Below are 24,013 nucleotides of genomic sequence, written 5' to 3'. Positions count from 1 at the left end.
CATTCTGGCTATTCTCGTCAGGGGTAAATGCCACCTGTAAAACATCTTATACAAATTTTCCTTATATGCAGTTGACATTATTATTTTATAATTTTGCAACCACAGTTTTTGCCCTTTCTCTAAATCAAATCAACTTTTGACGACATCTGACGGACACTCCTGAAAATCAATGCGATTTCTGAGAGCATCATCGGAGTCTGCCAATCTCAGTTGTTTCAGAGAGAGTCTCAAAGTCCGAGGTCCCCCTCTGGACCCCTCCCCTCAGACCAATGGGAGGTCCCAGGGGGATAACCATGGGGTGGAGAGTGGGGAGGGTCTCTAACCTTAACAAGGGAAGATAGACGGGGGGGGGCAGTGGGAGGAAGACCTGCCTCCTTCCAGAAGACCCCAACTCTTCTCTCTCTTGGAATACTCCACATTCTGGAGGAATGTCAGTCAAATTCCCTATGAGCAGAAGCAGCTCTACAGAGCAGGGGGGTCTCCACACTTGGCAACAAAGGTGGTCCAGCCTTTGGAGGAAGTGGGCGGCAGCTGCACCCCCTTGCCGGGCTCAGGGGGAAGGGCAGGTAAGGGGCTTCCCAGGGTCTCCTGCTTTGAGGAAGACCCTCTGCTTCCCTCATCCTTTTCCCCAGCCTCCCAGGCTGGAGCAGACACTGAAGAAGACCTCCAAGGACGGGGAGGAAAGGTTGTCCCCATTTCAGGGACCCTTTTTAGGATAGGAAACCCAGAAGAGCTGATGAGATGCGGCTGGAAAGGTCGATTGTCTCATCGGGTTTCCTGTGGACTTTGTTCCCAAGATAAACTCCACCCGCAGTTCAAAGGCCGGGGAGATCTGGCGGAGCAGAAGCAGAAGCAGAAGCAGAAGCAGAAGCAGAAGCAGAAGCAGAAGCAGAAGCAGAAGCAGAAGCAGAAGCAGAGGAGGACTGGCAGATCCACCTGCCACCCAGTATTCCGGATCCCTTCAACCAGGTGGGACCCCACAGAAGCCCCAGGACCCCCAAGCGGGCATTCCCCAGGGCCGCAGGGTGGAGCGGGGCGAGGGCAGAGCTCCTCCTGGGCCTGTGGTGGGGAAGCGGGTCAGGGAGCAGCCGAGAGCAAGAGGTTCCTTGTCTGTGGGGAATGCCAACGGATGGATGGGGCAGCGGAGATCCTAATGTTAGCAAAGTCAATGGGGGAGGGGAGGGGGGGCTAATGGAAGGACGTTAGTAGATGAGATCCTAACATTGGGAAGGGGATCCTGGGATGTTTAGGATCCCATCTTCCTTGGTAGGAAAGGCAACTTCAGGTTGGAGGGGGGGAAGGAGGAGAAAAGCAGGGAACTTAGCAACAATTGCTCCTTTTCTGAAGGCTGCTGAATTCTCTCCTGGCAGCCAAATAAGGTGAGACCACAAATCGGGAGTAGGGAAGCAACTCCTTCTTCCGACAACCCTCCTCCCCCAATTATCCTCCTCAATTCCATCTCCCCCGCCCACAATTCCAAATTTTGGTCTCCCTGGAGGGATCACGCTTTGCCCTCTGCGGGTGAGAGGGTGGGGGGGGGTCTCACCTTGATTCTAGGTTGCTTCTCTCCTTGGATGGTTTCCAAGAATGGACAGAAATTCATCAAGGGGAGAAACAATTTGGGATTAAGGAGAAACTTCCTAACAGTGAGAACAATTCACCAGTGGAACTGCTTTCCACCAGACGTCATGGGTGCTTCATCTCTGGACCTCCAAGGTGCCCTCCAACTCTGTGATTCTATGATTCTGTAAGGGTCTCCTGCTTGAATAGGGGGTTGGACTAGATGACCTCTGAGGTCATCCAAAGATCAACCCATCTTCCTTTTGGGGGAAGTTTCTGGAGAGGGTGGCTGTGTGGCAGCTCCAGAGGTTTCTGGATGAAATGGATTATCCAAAACTTTAGCAGTCTTCATAATTCAGGCTTGGATATAGGACAGAAACGGCATTGGTTGCACTTATGGATGATCTGTGTACAAGATACAAGGTCAACCTCAGGACTGTATTGTCATGTGTGCAAACAGGCGACTAGTTGGCTGGCCATCGAGAAAACTGACTTCCGTTGCCAATTCCACGGCTGAGGCGGAGCTCATAGCATTGTCAGAATTGTGTTCAGAGTTATCACGGTAGACACAATAGTTAAAGGATGTGGATAGTGAAGCAAAGAGCATGAAACCAGTATTTGAAGATAACACAACATGTACACAAATGGCAACAGGTGTGAGAGAAGCAAACATGTTGACCTAAAGTATTTATTACGTCAAGAGAAGCGACGAAAGAAAATGCAATAGACCCAGAGGTTCGCACCGGTTCTGGCAAACCGGTAGTTAAGATTAGGCGCAGTTTGGAGAACCGGCAAATCCCACCACTGGCTGGCCCCGCCCCCTCCTATTTTTCAGCCTGCTTTTTGGGAGAGCCCTAAAAAATGGCCTGAAAACGCCCCCCAAAACAGCCAGAAAACAGGCTGAACAATGGGAAGGGGTGGTGCCATCCAGTGGTGGGATTAGTCCTAACCGGCTGAATCCTACCTCTGCCTTTGAGGCGGGTGGACAGGAGGCGGGGCTGGATGTGATGAGTGACATCACCCCCCCAGTCACATGATCAACGGGCCACGCCTACCCAGCCAGAGAACCAGTTGTTAAAAAATTTGCAGCCCACCACTGAATAGACCTAATTTATTCTCTCTCAGAAAACAACTTGGCTGATGTCATCACAAAGCCATGGAGCATACAAAGACACAAAGATCTTGCGGGACAACTCGGTGTAAATGCTGTCCAGCTATAAAATTGGAGTAGTTCTAAGACACGGGTGTCAAACTCACGGCCCGTGGCCACCCGCACCCACTGTTTAGCGAAGGGGGGAAAGTCATAATACGTCACGTAACGACGATGTGACAACGTGAGTTTGACACCCCTGTTCTAAGATATTTCCTTTAATAACTCAAACAGCAAAATGTACACTGGGCCAGAGAGCATGGTTGTCGCTGACTGGTTGGAAGGCACCGTGGGCCCCTGCCTGAGGCAATCTATGTTATGATTGGTTGCTGGGGGAGAAGGGGGAGTTTCTCTTTTTCCCGCCTTTTTTCTTCTGTCTCTGCTGTTCTGGGGTTTACCTGATGATTTACCTCACGATGCTCCTGCTCCCCTGGCCGCCTTGTTTGCCGCATCTTATAAATATATATTCATTGTTATAAAACTTCAAGTTCACGTCAGAGTTTTCTGACTCCCTTTGGACACAGAAGGTGTGGAATTCCCTGACAAAGCAAACCGACATCAGTGGGTGGAGGGTGGCCACATCCTGCGTCCCCTCGGAGAGTCATCGGTCAGTTCTGGCATCCTCCAGAAGTTTCTCCTCTCTTACAGGGAACCAGAAGGACCAGCGGCACTCAGGAGCCAAGCATGGCCCAGGCAGAGGCCCCCATTGAGACCCCAGCCCTGGGCCGCCCCTTCCAGCTGGGGATGCTGTACGACTGCCGCAGGGATACCCTCATCCCAGGTAGGAGCCGGAAGACAAGAAGCGGATGGGCATCTCCTGCGGGAAACTCTGGCAGGAAGAAGACTGGAGCTGCCATCAGTGCATGGGCTCAGCCCAGGGATGCTTCAGAGTGGGACTCCTGGGCCCATGGCCTGCTAATACCCGTATTTCCCCCCAAATAAGACCCGGTCTTATTTTCTTTCGGGCCCTTAAATAAGCACTAGGGCTTATTTTCGGGAGTGTCTTAACTTTTTGAGTGCCACCATGACGAGGCAGGCATGGAAGTGCCCGACATGCACACCGGCTCCCCTTAGGAGCCCCGTGGCTCTACGCTCTGACCACTGCCTCACTGCGTCAGCACCTGCATGCGCAGTAGGAGTCCACGTGGCCACTGGCTCACTTCTTCCCGTACCAGCCCAGCACTGGAGCAGGAGGCCAAGCGACGCAGCCAGCCAAAATGCTCCGTTAGCAAGTGATCCATAGGCGCCCAAACACTTTTTGCCCAGACAGAGAAATGAGGGAGGCTCAAAGCTTCACCTGCTTGCAAATGGGAGACTTTGAAAAGGAGCAATTAGCTCTGTTTCAAAGTGTCCCATTTGCAAACAGATGAAGCTTCGTCTCCCTCTGGGTGAATAGTGTGGGGTGAAGCCAGGTGAAGCCAGAGGCATGGGGCTGGGGGTGGGGGGGAGGCAGGCAATCCCAATGTGCCACCCGCTCTGTCCCACTGTGACTTGGTTTGTGTGTGGCCCTGCCGGATAGGCGTCTGTGCGGGGCATCAGGATTGGCTGCCCCCACTCTCCTCCTCCACCTCTTGCTTGTGCTGCCGCACAAGCCTCCTACTCTCCTCCTGTGAGCCACGCAGTGTCAGCGTTCCAGAAAACCCCAACTCCAATTAAAAACTCCAAGGCAAGCATTTTCTCAACGTTCCATTTATTAGAATAGATATACTGGCACATCTGGAAAAGCCCAAATCTGAGAGTTCCGGGTTTTCCCTCAGTGACTCAAGACCCCCAAATCCATCCCCTGCACCCATCGGTCCCTCACACGTCCCAATCCCCATCCGTCCCATCTCGAGACATCACTCCGACCACTCCTTCTCCAGATGCAGGACTGTCACGACCTTGACCGAAAGGAAGAATGCTATTTTGTCTAACTACATTCCCTCTACTGAATCCCCCCTCCTACTTTCCCACACATGAAATGGTGGCAGCGTGGAAACTTCCAGGGCTAATATGGCTTCCAAAGCTGACACGCAGCCATGCAGCCTGTCCAGATCTCTGTTACAGGGTTTATGTCTGCAGCCTTGGCAGAATCTGTTTGAGATGTATTCCTGACTCTCGAGGAGCTGCCTTCAGCTGCGTCTGTGAGGTAGTTATGGTTCCTGTCTTATGTAGATATATACCTGTAATGATGGTTTGTTAAGGGGGGAGAGGGGGCTTTTACTGACGAATAAATCTACCTTGAAACAATCTCCTTCCTCCCCACTGCATCTCCCTCTGCCCTTGGACTTAACAGTATCAGTGCTGTGCCAAGCGGCAAAGGGAAGTCCGTTTTTTCTCTGGGCTTGCTTGTGGCTGCATGGAGTAGGCATCAGGATTGTTCCCCCACCCCCCATGCCTCCATCTCCACCCTCTGCCCGTGATGCTGCATAAGCCTCCCACGAGCCTCCTGGGAGCCAGGCAACTGTGCGGCACATCTGGATCACCTCTCTCTCCCCCCACTCTGCCTCTGCGGCCAGAATTAGCAGTATCTGCACTGCACCAAGGGGCCGGTGGGCCACACCCAACAACCGGGTTTATTTTGGGGGAAGAGTTATATTAAGCCCACCACCACCCCAACAAAATCAGGGTGGGGCTTTTTTGGGGGAAATATGGTAGCAGCTAGGCAAGTAGGGACTTCTGCCTAGGAATGCATATCCACCCTTTGGCCAGGCACACAGCGGGGCACCCTTGACTGCCAATCATGGGATGAATTTTCCTCTCCCGAACCAAAGTCACTGAAATGGTTTGGTAAATGATTTTAAAAAGGAGTTCAGATCTCACAGAGTGGTGAAGTGAGGGATGTGCCTTTCCTGAGGGGGGTCTGAACAGAGAAATCACGTCAGAACATGTGATGAAAATCATAGTTTCTCCAGGGAGTGGAGATCAAGAGGTGCATAGCAGTTCCCATTCCCCTCTACTCAGTCAAAAGCCTTTGGAGTTTGTGGTATTTTGCAAAACATGCAGGTGATGGTCAGACAGAACAAATGAAGGAGCCCACTAGAGGAAATGATGTCTCCCTTGTCCCATCTCTCTGGAGCTCCTCTGTCCAGCTGCAGGTGTTTTGGAAGACAGTGTTCAATTCATGTCCCTGTTTTCTTCTGTTCCATGCAGGAGTCACCCTTTGGGATTACGACTCTCTTCAGAAGGACCTGACCATCAAGCCTCAGCCCAAAACTGAATCTGAAATCATTGCATCCGACAGCATAGATGATAAGAGCTCTGCCCTGGACATCTCAGCCTCCCTCACGGCCAGTTTCCTGGGAGGGCTGGTTGAAGTGGGAGGGTCAGCCAAGTATCTTCATGACAAAAAGAAGTCCAAGAAACAGGCCAGAGTCACCGTTCAGTACAAAACCACCACCAGGTATGAACAGCTGACAATGAACCACCTAGGAATCCAGAATATCTCTCACAAAGCCGTCTTTGAGCATGGCACAGCCACCCATGTGGTCACCGCCATCCTCTATGGAGCCCAGGCCTTTTTTGTCTTTGACCGAGAAGTTTCTTCAAAGGAGATGGTAAAAAATATAGAGGGAAACCTCCGGGCTACACTCACGAAGGAAATATCTATTGGAGGAGAAGCAGAGGTCCAACTGACTGCGAAGGAGAAAGAGGATGCTCTGAAGTTCAGGTGCAAATTCCATGGAGACTTTTCTTTGGAGAGAAATCCAGTCACTTTCCAAGATGCCATGAAAGTTTATGAAACTCTCCCAAAAATGTTAGGGAAAGATGGGGAGAAGGCTGTGCCTATGAGGGTCTGGCTCTACCCTCTGACCAAGCTGGACACCACAGCAGCTAAGATGGTCCGTGAGATCAGCCTAACGTTGATCTTTGATGCTAAAATGATCTTGGAGGATCTCAATGAAATCCATATGCAAAGCAACGATCTAGCCAAGAATCCCATTGCTGAGACCTTCCCTGAGATCCAGAGGAAGATCCAGCAGTTCAAGGATCTCTGCAAGCAACACAGGCAGACTTTCCAGAAAGAGCTGGCCAGAATGTTGCCTTCCATCCGGGGAGGAGGGCAGGAGGAAGGGACCCTGGTGGACCTCTTGATGTCCGTCAACCAGTCGCCCTTCAACAGCCAAAGACTCCATCAATTTCTGGACAGCAAAAAAAGAGAAATTAACTTTGTCAAATCTTATCTGACTATTCTAAATAATATAGAAGTTATCTCATCTCAGAACAAGCTGGAAGAAATAGTTCTGGACCCCCAGAATGTACATGTGGTCTCCTTTACATTCACTTCTTTACGTAAAGAGGAGCCATTTCTGTTGAGCTTACAGAAGTGGCTTCAGGAGCAATTCTTGCAAGAATCAACCAAGTCCACAAGATCCAGTCCTGGGGTGAAGGAAGGCATGGCCTGGTTTGAAGACAAGGAGAGGACCCGCAATTCTCGCCAAGCTGCAAAATCCATCAAAGACTTTTTCAGTATCAATCAATCCAATGAGAAGGTCCGCTTTGTTGTGGCCTCAAAACCAGATGTGGACACCCCAGGAGCCTCAGTACACTTTTATGAGGATGGAGAGCTGGTCAGCAAGAACTATGAGTTGCCCTCAAAACCACTCCAATTCCTGATCAGTGAACTGAGACACGACAGCATTCAACTGAAGTTTCAGCCAGCTGAATATGGAAAGGCTTCCATCTCCAACTATCTGGTAAAGTACAAGGTTGCAGGGGAAAATAACTGGAAGACCATGAGGACAGAGGACAACAGGGAGATGTTCCTGCTGAAAGATCTACCTCCAAACACAGAGTACCAGTTCCAGTATGCTGCTTGTTGCAAGCCAGGCCTTAGTAAATCCAGTGACCTGAGCCCATCCATAAAGACCCTTCCCACCAGCCCTCCTGAGGAATTAAGAATGGTCACTGCAGCATCTTCTGTCATCTCTGTGGCCTGGATGAGTCCCAGCATCGTTGCCTCAGGAATTGTGGTCAAGGAGTACAAGGTGGAGTACAGAACGGTGGAGGCTGGAGTTGGGAAGGACCAATGGGCTGAAAAAAGGACTGGGAGAAAAACAGAATTTTACTCTATCGAAGGTCTGAATCCCCAGACAGTGTACAGAATACGGGTGTTGGCCGTGTGTGATAATGGAACTCTGGGTGTCCCCAGTGAGGAGTTGGAGGTCTCCACATCACTGGAAAAAGAAGGCAGAGACAACATAGCCCAACAGTTCCTTCAGAAAAGGTTCCTGGTGGAGGACAGCCAGCCATTAGTGTTTGCACTTACTCTGGAGGAAGTCCCCTCAGTTGCCTCCACCTCCTGTCTCATGTACCAGCTTGGAAAGGAGAGCCTGGAAGTGCCCAACAAAGTCATCCTGGTGATGGGAGCAACCCTGTCTGGGAAAACCACTCTGATCAACGGGATGATCAATTATATTCTGGGTGTCCAGTGGGAAGATAATTTCAGATTCAAACTCATTCATGAAATCACCCAAAGAAGTAAAGCTGGAAGCAGGACGTCTGAAGTGACAGCCTACATGGTGAACCATCAGAAATGTTTCCGAATTCCCTATTCTCTCACCATCATTGACACGCCAGGATTTGGCGATGCAGAGCAAGACAAACTGGTGGAGAAGCAGCTTCTGGAGTTTTTCTCCACCCCAGGGGGCACTGACCACGTGGATGCCATCTGCTTGGTGGCCCAAGCCTTCCTTTCCCATTCAACTCATGCCCAGAAATGTGTCTTTGATTCCATGCTCTCCATGTTGGGAAAAGATGTGAAGGATAACATCCAACTCCTGATCACCTTTGCGGATGGGGGGACCCCACCTGTCCTGGAGGCCCTCAAGGAGGCTGACCTGCCGTGTGCTCAGGATGAGTCAGGAACCCCTCTGCACTTCAGATTCAACCATTCAGCTCTCTTTGCTCCCACCCAAAATGGAGGAAGCCGTAATGCGGTTGCTGAAATGTTCTGGAAAATGAGCACTGAGAGCATGAAGGATTTCTTTGACTCTTTAAAGATGGTGGAGACCAAAAGTTTAACCTTGACCATGGACATCCTCAAGGAACGTCAGGAGCTGGAAGCTGCTCTTAGAAGTCCTCCCTCTCTTAAGGTTCAGCCTGTCAAACCAAATAGTTTCCTGATCACTATTAATCCAATGGCCGAAGCGATGGGTTCAATCTCTGGGTACCAAGTGGCATATCGGGCTGCAGGAGAGGAGAACTGGAAAAGTCTCCATGTAGAAGGTTCTAAGAATGAATTCACCCTAGAAAATGTGCACCTCACTACTCAGTACCAATTCCGATGTGCTGCTGTGACAGATCTTGAGATCAGCCGATGGAGTGAGGAGACCACTTGCATCTATCCTGCAGAGAAGACTGAACAGGTAATTCTCTTCTGGGTGAATGTGAGGAGGAGAGCAGAGAGAATTCCCTGGCATCTCCTACAGTGTTTGGAACCTCTGGTACCGCTTCCCACATTCCGACTGTAAAAGAGAGATTCTTAGAATCCCTGCTTTGTCCTGTTTCTCTTGCTTCTCTTTTGGATTAATTCCCAGCCATTGTTTCTTGCTCTGCCTTCTGGTCAGTGGTGAAATCCGAACCAGTTTGCTACCAGTTCTTTTTTTTCCTTTTCTTTCTTTTTTTATTAAAAAGTTTTACAAAAAAGAAAAAAAATTCAAATATTTCCCCTTCCCCCCCTTCCTTCCCCCCCTCCCCGCCCCCCTTGCCCCCCCCGGACTTCCCAGAACAAAATACAGGGTAAAACAATTAACAATCATATGCTAAGCTAAACTAACTAACTACAGATTCCTATCCCCCCCTCGACACTTTAACTCGCCTTTTACTTAACTAAATATACATACTCTTAACTTTTCTATTCATTCATTAGCTATTTGATACTTTTCCGATATTTGTTTTGAATATAATCAATCCATCTTCTCCATTCCGATATATATCTTTCTTGTGAATGATCTTTCAAATATGCTGAAATTTTCACCATTTCTGCCAAATTGGCCACTTTTAATGTCCATTCTTCAATAGTAGGCAAATCTTCCTTCTTCCAATATTGTGCTACCAAAAGTCTAGCTGCAGTTATTAAATTTAAAATCAATTTAGTCTCTATAACTGTATAATCTGTGATTATACCCAACAAAACAATTGTGGAGTAAACTTTATCTTCTTTTTAAGAATATTTTGGATAATTCACCATATTTTAATCTAAAATGCTTTAACTTTTTTACAAGTCCACCATATGTGATAATAAGTAGCATCATCACAATCACATCTCCAACACTTAGATTGCAAATTTGGATACATACAAGCCAACTTTTTAGGATCTAAATGCCATCTATAGAACATTTTATAAACATTTTCTCTTAAATTTTGTGCTTGCGTAAATTTTACATTTCTAACCCATATTTTTTCCCAAGTTTCCATCATTATTGGTTCCTGAATGTTTTGTACCCATTTTATCATGCAATCCTTAACTAATTCCGTTTCTGAGTCTATTTCTATCAATATATTATATAATCTTTTTATATGCATTTGGCTTTGATCTCTAATTTGTTTTACCAAATTTTCCTCCTTCTGCATGATACCAATTCTCTGGTCTTCTTTCCATCTAGCTTGCAACTGTCCATACTGAAACCAAGTTTGAATTATTTTTTCTTCTTTTAATGCCTTTATAGATTTTTAACTGCAATATACCGCCTTCCATTTTAAGAAGCTCTTTATAGGTAATCACCTCCTGCTTTTGTTCTACACTTATATTCTCTACCTCATGTCTGGGTATTGCCCATATAGGTATCTTATAATTTAACTTATATTGATACTTCTTCCAAGCTCGTAACAAGGCATTCCTTAGTATATGGCTTTTAAAGGTCTTATCCACCTTTTTGTCATATAATAAATAAGCATGACAGCCATATAACAAATCATATCCTTCAATATTCAATATTCTTTCTTCTGTTGAATTAATCCACTCACTAATTATTATTAAAACAGCTGCTTCATAGTATAATCTTAGATTAGGCATTTTAAGACCTTCTCTTTCACGTATATCTTGCATTATCTCGGTCTTTTCCCTGCCCAAACAAAATTATTAATACCCTTCTGCCATTCCCTCAAATTATCATCTTTCTTAAGTATTGGTATCATTTGAAACAAAAATAAAAACCTAGGTAAAACATTCATTTTTATTGCTGCTATTCTCCCCAACAGAGATAATTGTAGTTTTCCCCAATTCTCCATCTCTTTCTTTCTTTTTTTTGCCATAGCAATTCATAATCATTTTTATATAATTTTACATTTGAGGCTGTAATATATACCCCTAAATATTTAACCTTTTTTACTATTTCAAATCCTGTTAGTCTTTCTAGTCTTCTTTTTGCTTTACCATCATATTTTTAGCTATTATCTTTGTTTTTTGTTTATTTAGTTTAAATCCAGACATTTGACCGTATTGGCTAATTATATCCAGTAAGCCTGTAACTGATTGTACTGGTTGGGTTAAAGTAACAACCAAGTCATCCGCAAATGCTCTTAATCTATAGTCATGATGTCTAATTTTAATTCCCTTTATTTTATTTGACCCTCGTATTTTATTCAGTAAAGGTTCCAAAGTTAAAATAAACAATATGGTGATAAGGGGCATCCCTGTCTTGTTCCTTTTTCAATTTTAAAAGTTTCTGTTAAACCACCATTAATTATTATTTGTGCTGTTTGTCTCTGATATATTGCCCTAATAGATTGTGTAAAGTATTCTCCACACTGCATCTTTTCTATTATTTTCAATAAAAATTGCCAATTCAATTGATCAAATGCCTTCTCCGCATCCAAAAAGATAAGTGCTGCAGGGACTTGGTTGTTCCTTTCCAAATATTCCAATAAGTTTACAATTTGTCTTACATTACCTTTCATTTGTCTCCCACTTATAAATCCAGATTGGTCATTATGAATCATTTGTCGCATAATTACCATTAACCTATTTGCTAGTATTTCAGCAAAAATCTTATAATCAGTATTTAAAAGCAATATTGGCCTATAATTCTTAGGTTGACTATGATCTTTATTATTATTATTATTATTATTATTATTATTATTATTATTATTATTATTATTATTATTATTATTATTATTATTATTATTATTATTATTTATTGAATTTATATACCGCCCTTCTCCCTGAAGGGACTCAGGTCGGTGAACAGCCGAAAATTAAAATAACATACAATATAAAAGTTAAGATAACTAAAAATAAATTAAATTAATCGGCCTCCTAATTTAAAACCCCAAGCTACACAATTAAAAACTAACCCATAAAACCTATTCAGGCCAGGCTGGCTTGCTGAAATAAAAACGTCTTCAGGGCCTTACGGAAAGTGCGGAGATCCGGTATCAACCGTATTCCAGGAGGTAGCTCATTCCAGAGGGCGGGTGCTCCCACACAAAAGGCTCTCCCCCTGGGGGACGCCAGCCGACATTGCCTGACCGACGGCACCCTGAGGAGGCCCTCTCTGTGAGAGCGTATTGGCCAGTGGGAGGTTATCGGTAGCAGAAGGCGGTCTCGTAAATACCCTGGCCCTAAGCCATGGAGTGCTTTAAAGGTGAGAACCAACACCTTGAAGCGCTCCTGGAAGACCACTGGGAGCCAGTGCAGCTCGCGCAGGAGAGGTCTTATATGGGAGCGCCATGTCGCTCCCGTAATCACCTGCGCGGCCACATTCTGGACCAGTTGGAGCCTCTGGGTGCTCCTCAAGGGGAGCGCCATGTAGAGAGCGTTGCAGTAGTCCAGGCGAGAAGTGACGAGAGCATGAGTGACTGTGCATAAGGAATCCCGACTCAGAAAGGGGTACAACTGGTGTATCAGGCGAATCTGATAAAAAGCCCCTCTGGCAACGGCCATCATGTGCTCTTCTAAAGACAGCCGTGTGCATCTTTGATTCCATGCTCTCCATGTTGGGAAAGAAGACCGCCCCCTCCTAAGGTTGAGCAAGTGCACCCAAATAGTTTCCACATCAGTATTGATCCGGTAGCCATCAGGAAGGCTTCGGTCTCCAGGTACCAGGTGGAATATCAGATTGCAGGAGAGGAGAATTGGAAAAGTCTCCAAACAGAAGGCCCAAAGGATCAATTCACCCTGGAAGATGTCCACCTAAACCTTCAGTACCAATTCCGATGCGCTGCTATGACTGAAGTAGGACTTGGTCAATGGAGTGAGGCAATCACTTGCATCTGTCCTCTGAGAAGGATGGCTGAGGTAACTTGACACCTTCTTTGGAGGAGGAGAGGTGATGGGGGGAGAGGAGGGCGAGGATGGAGTAGAGTGGAGTAGTCTGAGACCTCCCGCAGGGCTCCTCCTTGGGAACCTCTGCCTCCTCTCCCCCAACTTTAAAGCTTCCTGAAATCTGGGCAGTTAAAAAGACCCAGAGTCCCGTGTTCCCCAGAGAAGCAGTTCCCTTTGCTGGCCTAGAAAATGGGTTGACTCTATGCGGAGATCCTGTCAACACAGGGACCACTCAGGCCAACTTGGTTTGCGTGAGAAAGAAGACTATGATTTCCTCACCAACCAATTTTTGGATGCCACCGAGAAGTGAAGATGCCCTGGGCTCTCTCAGAGAATCCAGCAGTTGGTCTGATTATAAGAAAATGGAAAGGGAATGGGAGCAGAGGGAGAGGGAAGGGAAAGGGAACGGGAAAGAGAGAGGGAAGGATTAGGAGAGGGAGAGAGAGAGGAAAAGGGAAGGGGAAGGGAGAGAGAAGGGGAAGGGGAAGCAGAGGGAGAGGGAGAGGGAAGGGGAAGCAGAAGGGACAGGGACAAGGTGAAGGGAAAGGGAAGGCTCAGAGAATCCTAGACGTAGGGTTGGAAGGGACCTTAGAGGTGTTCTATCCAAAGTGGGAATCCTTATTTCATCCAAGACAAATAGCTGTCCAGTCTCTTCTTAAAAACCTCCAGTGATGAAGCACTTCTTGTGGCAAGCTGTCCCACTTGTTAATTGTCCTCACTGTTGGGAAGTTTGTCCTTATTTCTAGGTTGCTTCTCTCCGTAATTAGTTCCCATCCATTGTTTCTTCGCCTGCCCTCTGGTGTTTTGAAGAATAGGTTGACCCTCTCTTCTTTGGGGCAACCCCTCAAATACTGGAAGACTGCTATCCTGTCCCCCTAGTCCTTCTTTTCTCTAGACTGGCCAAACCCAAATCTGGCGACCGTTCGTCATATGTTTTAGCCTCCAGGCCTTTAATCATCTTAGTTGCTCTTCTTTGCACTTTTTTCCAAAGTCTCAACCTCTTTTTTGTAATGCAGAGACCAAAACTGGATGCAGTGTTCCAGGTGTATCAGGTGGTATTAATCCGTCACCTGATTTTGATTCTATGCCTCCGTTTATACAACCAAGGCTGATCCCATCACTAGCTGGCCCCGTTAGTGTCAATAAATGCTGTTGTAGCTATGCTGGTCTGCTTCATGCTTACTGAAGCCCACTACCCAATAAGAGAGAGAGGAGAGTGAGAGAGAAAGAGAGGGGAGAGTGAATGAAAGAGGGGAGAGAGAAAGATAGGGGGAGAGAGAGGAAAGAGAGAGAGGAGAGAGAGAAAGGGGGGGAGAGAGGAGAGCGAGAGAAAGAGGGGAGAGTGAATGAAAGAGAGGGGAGAGAGAAGAGAGAAAGATATATAGAGAGAAAGATAGAGGAGAGAGAGAAAGAGGGGGCAAGAGAAAGAGCGTAGAGAGAGAGAGGAAGAGAGGGAGAGAGAGAAAGAGCGTAGAGAGAGAGAGAAAGAAAGGCGAGGGAGAGAGAGAGGAAGAGAGAAGGACAGGGGAGAGAGAGAAAGAGAGGGAGAGAGAGAGAAAGAGAGGGAGAGGGGAGAGAGAAAAAACATGTTCTTAAAGGCAGGAAACAGCCCCCAGGCCTTCTTAATAGCCTCCAACAAGAGGTCTTTAGAGAATATTTGTGCCCATTAAGAAATCCTTCATAAACAAAATATCTTCACCTCCAGGTGATGGGATTAAGGACAGGATATGACCTTAAACTCCATTCATTGAGAAAGGTGGAAACAATACTGGCCCATTAAGAAAGGCAGGCTAAAGGCAACAGATGACAGGATCAAATTAATTACGCTTGTTTCCCCGTCCCCCCCCCTTAAAAAAAGGGCAGGATATTATATTTCCTGACACCTTGGGCACATCAATCCTTCTCCAGCCTTCCCTTTCAGGGGGAGATCAGGGCACTTTTAATAGCTTGTAGCAGCTTGTATTTCATTCTTTGTTTCTTGCCAGGCCGTACAAATTTGGAGATATCTTTTTGCCCTGAACAAGAGTCATCAAGAGAGGCATTTATTGTCTTGGGTGGTAACATCAAGACTTCTGCAAAAGCTTTCATGAGTCTCTCTCTCTCTCTCTTTTTTATTTTAATCCCATTCTGTTTTCATTGGGTCAAATGTCTCTATTCAACAATCATGGATTGTTTATTCTCATGGATAATAAAGGAGGCAGGGGGTTTGGATTTCACAAGGTTTAGTGAAATTCCCAGGAATCATAATTTGGTCCTTCTGAGATATATAAAGGTAAAGGCAGAGGTTCCCCTTGCACATATGTGCTAGTCATTCCTGACTCTAGGGGGCGATGCTCATCTCCGTTTCAAAGCCAAAGAGCCAGCGCTGTCCGAAGACGTCTCTGTGGTCATGTGGCCGGCATGACTCAATGCCAAAGGCGCACGGAACGCTGTTCCCTTCCCACCAAAGGTGGTCCCTATTTTTCTATTTGCATTTTTTACCTGCTTTCGAACTGCTAGGTTGGCAGAAGCTGGGACAAGTCATGGGAGCTCACCCTGTTATGCGGCACTGAACCGCTGAACTGCTGGCATTTCTGATCGACAAGCTCAGGATCTTAACCACTGAGCCACCGCGGCCCTCTGAGATATATACATTAACTTAATTCCCATCATAAACTTCATGTCTTCCAAGACTTCAAACAAAAAAAAAAGGCCTCTTCCCATCCATCCTGGGCATTGATTGCATCTCTTCTACTCTGCCCAGGAACTCCACCGTCTCCTGTCTGATCTTCTGCTTTTCTCTTTCAGGGATCCCAGGAGGACCACGGGGCCCAAGCAAAGGAAGAAGGTGAGGGTCCCCCAGGAATTCTGCTTCATTGCTTGCCAATCTTACCACAGGGGAATGGCCCGGCACAAAGCTTGTGTGTGTGTGTGTGTGTTTGTGTTTGTGTGTACTTCAAAGTCCTGGGATGGGTGGATTTATCCATTTTGTAGCCCAGGGGTCTCCAACCTTTTGGACCTCAGGGACCACCAAACTCATAATTTTAAATCCCGTGGACCACTGGGGGGGGGAGAGGCTCAGCTGCCTTTTGGGCCTACCTGTCTGCTTCTGCGAGGCCTTCAGGTGGGAGGCCCAAGAGAAAGTGCCTGGTCCAGGCACACAGCCTGGAAACCTCTTTTGCGTTCCTTCTCTCAAGGAGCTTGGTCAATCTGAGTGAAGGAAAATGAAGGTAGGCAGACTGACGGTGGCTTGCTGACATTGGTGGGATAGTCAGCCCCATATTCCAGAGCTGTGGTAGTCACAGGACCGGCCCTTTGGTCATCCCGGAGCTGCTCCTCCACCCTGCAGGCTGGTGCACCTGGGTGGAGGAGCTGCTCCGGGATGACCAAAGGGCCGGTCCTGTGACTACCACAGCTCTGGAATATGGGACCAGGCCATGATGGGGCTGGAAATCTCTGCCATAGGGGGTGGCACGTGCAACATGCAACTTTGCAGGTGGTGCAACATGCGAAAAGGAGCACAGCCCTTGCTGGCCTGAATGAGATAATGGTGCTGTTACAGAGGGAGGGGGGGCGGCCCAAGCGGGCAGAAGTGGCGGTGGCGATGGCTGGAAGGTGCAGGAGTGAAGTGCTACTTGCATTTGCATGGCATCAGCATTCCGCCTTCACCATGGTATATTTGTGCCAGCTGGTAGCACCAAGGCAGCCCTTGTCTCCTGCCTCTTGGGGCTCAGAGTGGTAAACCGCATCCAGGAAGCAATACAGCTTTTTTTCCATTTTATCATTTCTTCCCTACATTACAGTACACTCTTCTTAACTGTCCTATTTTAAATTCAATCAGCATCAACTTAGAATCTTAACCAGTGCACCGTTATTATTTTTTGCACAACATAAGCAAGGCAATGCCGCAAAGAAAGCAATCTAACAAATCTCAGTTCCCCCGCTTCATGCTAAATTTCTTTTAAGAATTTCTGCTCATTCCCATTTTAAATACATAGGCATATTCATGCCTGGGATTTATCCACCAATCTAATACAAAGAGAAGTCTTTAAAGCCTGGTGATGTCTAGAAAGGGACGGCCGATGTAAATAATAATTTTTAAAAATCACAATCAAAGGGGATTTGGGCAGCTAACACTGGAAAAGCCAGCTTTGGGAAGCGCCAGCTGGATACAAAAAGAGGAAGGAGCCTTTTCTATTTTTCCCCAGAAAGAGCCACAGGAAAGAAGGGGAAAGAGCCAGTCGGCTTTGTATGGAAAAATCAGGCAAATATACCTCAAAGATATCTCCAGGAGGAGGAGGAGGAAGGGGAGATTTCCTTCTCCTCCTGGAACTGCTGCTGCTCTTCTTCCTTTTCTTCCCGGCCGTGGCCACCCTGGAGTTGCCAGGATCGGAGTGGGCACCTTTCTTATGTATTGGGATGATTATGGCATCCTTCCAGAGCTTGGGGATAAGGCCTGTTTGGTTGATCGCATTGAATACCTCGGTAAGAACCGGGGTCCACCAGTCCTTGTGGGCTAGAATGGCTTCGGCTGGGATGAGATTCGGGCCGGGGGCTTTTCGAAGTTTGAGTTGTCCGATTAGCTTGGCAATCGTGGATGGTTCAACAGGAGGCCATCTGGGAAGGTGGTTAGGGAGAGAGCCTGAGGTCGAAGAAACTGGCACGTCAGTGTCGTAAAAGACTCGGTGTAGAAAGAGTTCCCACGTAGTGGCAGAGACGGAATGAGTGAGCCTATTAGTTGGCCTCCTGTTTAACAGACTCCAGAAATCTCGAGGGTTGCTGGATTTCGCGGCCTCTAGTAATGCGTTCCACCTTAGCCGGTGTCAGTCTTGCTTAGCTCTTTAAAGGGCTAGCTTGTATGCCTTCTTGGCCTCGAAATAAGTGGGAGGGGGGGCGTCGATGAACCTGATCGTTTGTGGGCAGAATATATAAATCTCATATGGTTCCCAGCAAATGAAGTAAATGATGCACGATTGGAACAGGATAAGTGCTTTATTGGAGAGCCTTATTAATTGTGCATTTATAATCAGTGCAGATGCACACCGACCCATCTGGCTTGATGGGGGTTACTACTGGGGTTTCCCATTTTGCGTGATCTACTGGGACTAACACCCCCCTGCTTAATGAGTTTGTCCAGCTCCAGGTCAATTTTTGGCTTTAGTGCGAAAGCCTTAAGCCTGATTGGGGCTACGTTAGGGTCTAAGTTAAAGGAGATAGGGGTCCCCACATACTTGCCCAGCCGGTTGTCAAACATGTCCTGGAACTCTTGCATCAGGTTGTCCCTCAGGCTGCCACTCATGCTGTGGACTCCGGTGACTCCCATTCCCAGGGCCTTAAAGCAGTCCAGGCCCAGGAGGCTCGGTAGGTGTCTGCTGACCATGGTGAGGGATAGCTTCTCCCGATGCTGTCCGTACTTGGAACATGTCTACTCCTTCTACAGGGATGCTGTTCCCTTGGTAGTCGCGTAGCCGTAGTCGCTGGGGCTCTAGTTGACATCTTTTCAAGCTGGGTATGGCCGTTTTCAGGGTGGCCCAGGACATGATTGATAGAGACGAGCTGCTATCGATCTACATTTACGTGGACTTCCTTCTATTTCCACCACAGTGTGTATCTTCTTTTCTAGGGCGGTACTTGCTTGACCTACTCTGGTGCTGCAGGTCTCGTGACTTTTGAAATTCTCACCCTTTTTGGGATCGCCATATTTGTTGGCCCTTTTGTGCTAGCTGGCTCAGATTGGCTAGGTCCACTCTTCGGCTTATGGTTGGACTTGCCCTGCACACCCTTGCCAAATGTCCCTTTTTATCGCAGCGTCTGCAGATGGCGTCTCTGAACTTACAGGTCTGCCATTGGTGTGACCCTCCACAGCTCGCAAAGTCCTCTCGCCGCTCTCTCTGATCATGTCTATGCCTTTCTGTTTGGAAGACGTCTTCATCAGACTCTTCTTCCCTGTCGGTCTGGGTTACTTCACCGTGCACCGGGGCTGACTTGTGCGTTGTCTGCGATGGTGTTGGTCATTGCAGGGTCTCCGCAGCCTTACTGGAGGATTCGTGTGCTCTTGCTTCATCAAGAGTGATGTGTAGAGTCAGATTTAACCTGGCCAGAAGTCTTCTCTGTAGGTGAATATCTCTAATGCCACAGATTAGTTGCTCTAGGAGTACAACTAAGGTCTTGGTACTCGCAGTGCATGGCGGCCTTGCGCAGGAAGGGACTCGTTGGAAGGGAGTTGCGTTGCCAGAACTCATATCTCTGGACGAATTTGGAGGGTACCGGGGCATAGTATGCCCTTAGCGTGACTTGTAAAACCTGCCACGGTACCAACTGAACCGGGATCGGCTCAGATAGTGACTCAGCCATGTCGAAGACTTCGGGGCCACAGTGGTTCAGAAAGAGAGCTCTTTTTCTGTTGTCAGAGAGGCTCTGTAGGTCGCTAGCCTCCAGAAAACACTCGAACTGAGCCATATACGACCCCCACTTCTCTCTGGCTGGGTCAAAAGGCTTTGGTGGTGCAAAAGCAGACATCCTAGTCGTCTCGCTTGGCACTGAGCTCATCCACCTGGCTGGATTGGTTGTTGTCAGCTCTTCGGCTTGCTTCTTGTTCACCTCAATCCCACCTTTATCGCCAATGTTAAGTTAGCCGAATGAGGAGGCAGAAGCAAGGACTTCAGTAACAACAGCTCTTTAATTCACAGTGTAAATCCAGCAAAGCATACAGTAAACAGCTCCCTTTATATACTTCTCTGGCCAGGGAGTTAGCCAATCACCAACGTGCTATTGTTCCTTTAAACTTCCCACCAAAACTATATACATTACATATGAGATGAAGCGAGAAGCCGTAGATATTTTCTCTAAGATTCTTTATAAAACCTGTATTCCTCTTTAACCTCCGGTGACGATAATCCAGAACCCACCTACACACACATCCCTTCCTGTTTGCTTCCTTCCTTCCTTCCTTCCTTCCTTCCTTCCTTCCTTCCTTCCTTCCTTCCTTCCTTCCTTCCTTCCTTCCTTCCTTCCCAGGCAAATCACAGCCTGCTTTTTCCACCCACCCCAGCAGTCAAGAGCAGGTCCTGGTTGCAAGCGAAGAATTCTGCACTGTTGGATGGCAAAGCAGAGGCGTCATTTCAAGGAAAGGAGGCAACCTAGAAGAGGCAGGATGGCCCCAGTTCTATGATCTGGCCCCCAAATGATCACTCAATCAATCAAAATAGGGCTGGAAGGGACCTTGGAGGTCTTCTAGTCCAAACCCCTCCACAAGCAGGAGACCCAATACCATTCCAGACAAATAGATGTCCAGTCTCTTCTTCAAAACCTCCAGTGATGGAGCACCCACAACCTCTGGTGGCGAGCTGTTCCACTGGTTAATTGTCCTCACTGCCAAGAAGTTTCTCCTTAGTTCCAGGTTGCGTCTCTCCTCGATTAGTTTCCATCATTTCATGTCTTGCCTTCTGGTACTTTGGGAAAAAAATTGGCCCCTTCCTCTTTGGGGCAGCCCCTCAAATACTGGAAGGCTGCTACCATGTCCCTCCTAGTCCTACTTTTCTCTAGATGAGCCAAATCCAAATCCTGCAACCATTCTTCATATGTTTTGTTGTTCTTCTTTGCACTTTTTCCAAAGTCTCAACCTCTTTTTTGTAATGCGGAGACCAAAACTGGATGCAGGATTCCAGACATGTCTCTATTAAGGCTTTATTAAGTGCTACTAACACTTCATGTGATCTTGATTCTACTATGCCTTTGTTTATGCAACCAAATATTCTGCTAGTTTTTTTCAGTTGCTGCCGCACACGGCTGGCTCATGTTTAAAGGATCGTCCACTAGGACTCTGAGGTCTCTCTCGCAATTACTGTTTTTGAGCCCGGTTTTGCCTAATCTGTATTTGTACCTTTGGTTTTTTTCCAGCCTAGATATAAAACCTTGCTTTTCTCCCTGTAAAATTTCATGTTGGTGGATAGGGCCCATTGTTTAAGACTGCTGAGACCTTTTTGGCTCCTGAGCTTGTCTTTTGGGTTGTTGGCTATTCCTGCCAGCTTAGTGTCACCTGCAAATTTGATGAGTTCCCCTTCTACTCCCTCATCTGAGTCATTGATGAAGAGTCCTGGTCCTAAGATAGAACCTTGTGGTACCCCATTGCTTACTCCCCTCCATTTATTTAGATGCAGTACCATTAAGGACTACTGGTTGAGTACGGTTAGTCAGCCATCTGGTGGTGATGATGTCTGCACCACATTTTTTTAGTTTAGCAAGAAGTAGGTTGTGGTCTACTCTGTCGAATCCCTTACTGAAGTCTAAGTCTACTACATCCACAGCATTTGACTGGTCTACTAATTAAGTCACTTTATCAAAGAATGAAATAAGATTGCTTTGGCATGATCTCTTTTTAACAAATGCATGCTAGGTACTAGTTATAACTTAGTTTATGGATGTTTACAGATCTGGTTTTTTTTTTTTTTCTATCCCAGTATCTTCCCAGGTATTGATTTTTAGGCTGATTGGCCTGTAGTTTCCTAGGTCTGGTGTGTGTCCCCCCTTTTTTTTAAAGATGGGAACCACATCAACTCTTTCCAATCTTCTGGCAGTTCCCTGCTGCTCTAGGATTTTTTTAAGATATGGTACAATGCAGTGGTGAAATGTAAAATTTGTTACTACCAGTTCTGTGGGCATGGCTTGGTGGGGGGGTAATGTGACTGGGTGGGCGTGGCCAACTTCCCCCCCCCCACACTTTTTAAAGCATTTTTTTATAACCTATTCGGGTGAATAGGTTGTAAAAAAATGCTTTTAAAAGGTTAAAAAAAAGGCTCTGATGATTACAGCTGTGGCACGCAATCGTCAGAGCCTTTTTTAAAAGCAGGAAGTAATGACATGGCTACCGGTTCTCCGATCCACCTGCCACAATCACTACCGGATCACCTGATCCAGTCTGAACCGGGAGCATTTCACCCCTGGTACAATGGTTCTGAGATAACATCTGCCATCTCCTTCAAACATCTGGGATGTAATCCATCATGTCCCGGTGAGATGTGCAAGGTCAGCACAAATGCAGGGTAGGCCTTCCATGTCTCTCTACAGGTATGGGGCTGCCACCAGTGGTGGGATTCAAAATTTTTTCCTACCGATTCTGTGGGTGTGGCTTGGTTGGGGGGTCATGTGACTGAGTGGGCATGTCCAACTTGATGTCACTTAGAGCCACACCCACTCAGTCACATGACAACCCCCTCCCCATCAAGCCACGCACACAGAACCCAGTAGGAAAAAAATTGAACTTATAGCTATTCTTTCTACCTATTTTCTGCCCAGGCCTGGCCTAATCTGTCAAAGGCCTGGCCTAATCCTGCATGCCGCCCGCTCTCCCTTTGTCAGTCACATGTGTTGCCCCATTTCCCCTCCTTCAGAGGCCCCAGCCCTAGCCCTCCTCCCTGCTATAGGGCTGGGATGGGTATGACGAGCCTCGAGCAGATGGGTGGGGTGGGCGAGTCTTGAGCGGGCGGGCAGGCCAGGCGAGCATCGAGCGGGCAGGTGGGGTGGGTGAGTGTCAAGCGGGCAGACGGGGTGGGCGAGCATTGAATGAGTGAGTGAGCAGCGACCGGGTAACCAGGCAGGGAGTGAGGCCAGTCAGAGGTCACTACTGGTTCAGCGACCCAGGCCAAATTTCCCCTACTGGTTTGCCCAAACTGGTGCCAACCAGCTGAATATCACCTCTGGCTGCCACCCTGAACGGGTCCATTTGGGGCCTACGAGGACTCAGAGAACTTGGTTGGCATCACCTGCCATCCTCACTGCCTGCTTATTTCTGCCTTCAGTGATAGAAATTGCACAGCTGTGTTCCATTCCCCCAGTAATCTAACTATGCTCTTTTCTGTTTTCCAAACTCTCAGGGAAGGACATTGGACTCCGGCTCATCCTGGTGGGGAAGCCTGGAAGCGGGAAGAGCAGCACAGGCAACTCCATCCTCGGCCGGAGCGAGTTCAAGACCACTACCCTGACGAGCCAAAAAGGGCAGGGAAGCTGGTGGGGTGCGTTGATCTCCGTGGTCAACACGCCTGTCATTTTCAGTTGCAAAGACTACAATGAGATTGTGCGACGAGAGATCAGGGCTTGCATTGAGCTCTCCCGGCCTGGCCCCCATGCCCTCATTTTCGTGACCCGAGTGGAGCACTATACCTCAGAAGACATGGCCGTTGCAGCGCGAATCTGGGATATCTTTGGGGCCAAATCCACCAAGCACACAATTGTCCTTTTCACCGGCATGGAGAATTTGGGCAGGACCTCCCTGCAGGAGTACGTCCAAAAGTCCAAAAACAAGAATCTGCGGGAGCTGATCCAGATGTGTGGGAACCGCTTCTGTGGGTTCAACAACAATGCCACGGGAGCTGAGTGGGAGAGGCAGGTTTCAGAGCTGATGAAGATAGTGCAGAGAACCATTTGTGAGAATGGGGGTAGATACTACACCAACTGTCTGTACATGGAGCCCAAGTTACAGGATGAGCTCTTCAGAATGTTCATCTAGCAGAACCGGAAGCCAAGTTTTTACGAGAGGAAAGAGTGGAGCAAGTTTTTCCATTGGGGATGCTGGATGAGATGTTGCTGCAGGAGAATGGCGGGAAGCCCTACTTTATTCTAGAGAGTCAAAAAAATAAGGGGTCCACTCTTACCCCAAGATGAAGAGGCACTGAGGTGTATTGCTCTTTATGACTTTTTTTTTCTTTAGCAGCTTCTTTGATGAACCCTCTCCAGTTATCTTACATTTCCTCTTGTGCAGTTATGCCTTTGCTATGTGTTCAGATGATAACTCCCATGGTTCCCAGCTGATGTTATGACATCCAGCATTTTTAGCTGGTCCCCTAATGCCAAACTCACACTCAAAGTTTTATCAAGTTGTAAACCGCTGTTACTGGAGTCTTGTGAGTCCTTTTGTCAATGGTCCAACTCGTGAACCCAAAGAAAGTAGGCACTGTCAGGGACTTTGTTGTCCCAAAAGCAAAACTTTATTGGATACACCATTTCAGCACTGAAGAAATAAAACCAGCTCTAGGTTTTCCTGTGCAAGCATGCATAGTTAAACAATGGTTTACATTCTCCCC

At 47.4% G+C, this 24,013-nt stretch overlaps 1 protein-coding gene across 1 annotated transcript; it reads left to right on the top strand.

Annotated features, from left to right (window-relative positions):
- Positions 1 to 504: 504 nt before the first annotated feature.
- LOC117656698 (uncharacterized) lies at positions 505 to 23,567 on the top strand. The gene is made up of 5 exons (XM_087894341.1): positions 505 to 566; positions 3,359 to 3,491; positions 5,843 to 9,057; positions 15,744 to 15,783; positions 22,808 to 23,567. Exons 2-5 carry the CDS (start codon positions 3,395 to 3,397, stop codon positions 23,437 to 23,439), a joined length of 3,984 nt encoding a protein of 1,327 aa, XP_087750467.1. The 5' UTR covers positions 505 to 566; positions 3,359 to 3,394; the 3' UTR covers positions 23,440 to 23,567.
- The last annotated feature ends 446 nt before the right edge of the window (positions 23,568 to 24,013 follow it).

Source organism: Pantherophis guttatus, chromosome 4 (genome assembly GCF_059756535.1).
Source record: "Pantherophis guttatus breed Tessera chromosome 4, ASM5975653v1, whole genome shotgun sequence".
NCBI classification, from domain to species: Eukaryota; Metazoa; Chordata; class Lepidosauria; order Squamata; family Colubridae; genus Pantherophis; species Pantherophis guttatus.
The sequence above is the reverse complement of the archived record's forward strand: the minus strand, read 5'-3'. Positions and strand labels throughout refer to the sequence as shown.